The sequence below is a fragment of the Saccostrea cucullata genome, unplaced genomic scaffold, assembly GCF_032062105.1.
Source record: "Saccostrea cucullata isolate Sc308-1 unplaced genomic scaffold, CSIRO_AGI_Scuc_v1 ctg7783, whole genome shotgun sequence".
In the NCBI taxonomy this organism is placed as follows: domain Eukaryota; kingdom Metazoa; phylum Mollusca; class Bivalvia; order Ostreida; family Ostreidae; genus Saccostrea; species Saccostrea cuccullata.
This window is the reverse complement of record NW_026927331.1, coordinates 7,492-10,009: the sequence shown is the minus strand read 5'-3', so window position 1 is coordinate 10,009 and position 2,518 is coordinate 7,492. Positions and strand designations below refer to the sequence as shown.

At 34.9% G+C, this 2,518-nt stretch overlaps 1 protein-coding gene across 1 annotated transcript; it reads left to right on the top strand.

Annotated features, from left to right (window-relative positions):
• The first annotated feature begins 475 nt into the window (after positions 1–475).
• On the top strand, positions 476–1,507 carry LOC134274108 (C-type lectin domain family 4 member C-like). The gene is made up of 4 exons (XM_062756364.1): positions 476–570; positions 897–1,071; positions 1,206–1,285; positions 1,372–1,507. The coding sequence occupies exons 1-4, from the start codon at positions 547–549 to the stop codon at positions 1,459–1,461; spliced, it is 369 nt and encodes a 122-aa protein (XP_062612348.1). The 5' UTR covers positions 476–546; the 3' UTR covers positions 1,462–1,507.
• Positions 1,508–2,518: the final 1,011 nt, after the last annotated feature.

Sequence of the window (2,518 nt, the reverse complement as noted above, 5' to 3'; positions counted from 1 at the left end):
TTTCATTTCCTATTAAAAATTTTCTCCTAAGAGTCCAGGACATGGAGAACTGGCGTAATAAAATTGCAATGTTCTCGAATTTTCGGGTAAACAGGTATTATTGAGTACTTTCAATGAAGAAAAATAATATCAGCGCACTATGTGATCTAAAAAATACAACATGTCTTTTAATCCCCAGAAATAGTTTTATCATTTAGTAGTTGTTGCACATTTTAGATCAGATGTTGCGCTCTATATCAAATATCGAAAAATAGCTTTTAAAATTGACCGTTTTTGTAGACTTTTTCAGAATATGAGGAAATTGACGCATTTCGTGACGTCATAATACATTGACTAACCAGAAAATTACGTAATTTTTATAGATGAGCAGTCACCAAAGATCTAACTGATATTTCATTGCATTGTTAACTAAAACTATGCAGTTTCAGTTTTTCGGAAATTCACAGGGCAAAATAAGGCAAAAGTGAACCTTGTTCTTTGAAATGTTGAAAACATCTTTATGTGAATCTGTGTATACCGTGATAATCAGAATATATCTTTGAACAAATGGAAATTAATTCGGATAGGGCGGTAAGGTTTTAAAATCTTTATTATCATAAAAGAGTGAAATCCAAGATGCAGTATAATCATGTGGACATATTTTACTTATCCATATCAACATGCCAAATTATTCGGGCGACACGTTACTTATTCATGCCAACTTGCAATTGTACAAACTCGATACTCAAAGGTAGTCTAGAGTAAAAATGTTTAATTGCATGTAGCATTAAGAAATAACTGTGAGAAGTAAAACTTAACAACTTATACAGTCAGATAGTTGAATATTTCTTTGATTTTTGCATATAAACCTCATCGCTCTATCGTTGTCTATTTTTTGTCTGTGTCTCCAACCAAAGAAAGCTGTCAGCCAGTTATTATACATCACAGACCAATATGACAGATGTAGATATCTTGACGAGCAGGATATTAACAAGTTGCTTTCATTTGTTAAATCCATTGAAAAGCCCAAAACACCGCTTAACAATTTTGCTGTGGACATTGTAAAAAGACTAGAAATTCTTGAGTCAAAAGGTAAAAGTAATAGAATACGTACGTGTAAATCATTTTAAAATAAATTGTGACAATGCATATATTCTGCACATCAATTGTGTAATGGAAAAACAAGCTTTTTTGAATAGTTTCAGTTTTGTTTATGTATCTTACAGCTTGTGGTAAAAATATGACGTATTTCCAACAATCTTGCTACTTTCTGTCACCCGAAAAGCAAACATGGACACAATCACAGGTATTTTAAAATCAATTTTTTCTATATTGTATTTGCTACCCCGATGTTTATATTTTTTAGCAATAAGATATCTTTATTTAACATAGAAAAGTTGTGCATTATACGGCGGTGTGCTGGCGGAAATTGAAACTCCAGAGGAAAATGATTTTATTGTTCAAACCATCTTTAAACCTTAGGTAGGGGATGGTAAGTCAAGCACAGAGATTTAAAAAAAAACATATGGTGCATAAAAATACAGGGTTGTTTCAAAAGTTATTTTGTACCTCTTGCAGCTGGCACTGCCTCTGATGTTTTTCCTGGGTATTATTCTGTGCAATTTTCAAGTTTATTCATTACGCATCCTTCCAAAACCCCTAGTATTCATTGGCGCCGGAAGCAAATTGAAAGTGGGGGGGGGGGGGGGGGGGTAAGTTAAAAAATTTTTTTTTACCTCAAAAAAACTGACAAGCAAAAAAAAAAAAAAAAAAAAAAGAAAATTTCCATTTACAAACCACAAAAATCCTATTTCGTGGGGGGGGGGGGGGGGGGGGGTCGAACTTCGGTACCAAATTTTTTTTTCCAAACACCACCACTTTCCCCATTTTTAATCTATACTACGTACTAGGATGTACCTGTAGAAAGTGGGAGGGCTAAACCTACGAAGATATGTTCAATGTCTATACTAAGTAAATATTTGGAAAAAAAGTGGGGGGGGGGGGGGGGGTCGAACTTCGGTACCAAAATTTTTTTTCCAAACACCACCACTTTCCCCATTTTTAATCTATACTACGTACTAGGATGTACCTGTAGAAAGTGGGAGGGCTAAACCTACGAAGATATGTTCAATGTCTATACTAAGTATATGTTTGGAAAAAAAGTGGGGGGGGGGGGGTCGAACTTCGGTACCAAAATTTTTTTTCCAAACACCACCACTTTCCCCATTTTTAATCTATACTACGTACTAGGATGTACCTGTAGAAAGTGGGAGGGCTAAACCTACGAAGATATGTTCAATGTCTATACTAAGTATATGTTTGGAAAAAAAGTGGGGGGGGGGCTAAGCCCCCCCCCCCCCAGCCCCCCGGTTCCGACGCCTATGGTATTTTGATATCGTACATGTAGCTATGTACGGAACTTTAGTTACATCAAGTTTCGAAAAATATCAGCTTATAATCAATTGAACAAATCCACAATTATTTTTTTTTAATCTTTCTATCATGCTTGCATGCATTTGATGAAATTTAATACAACATA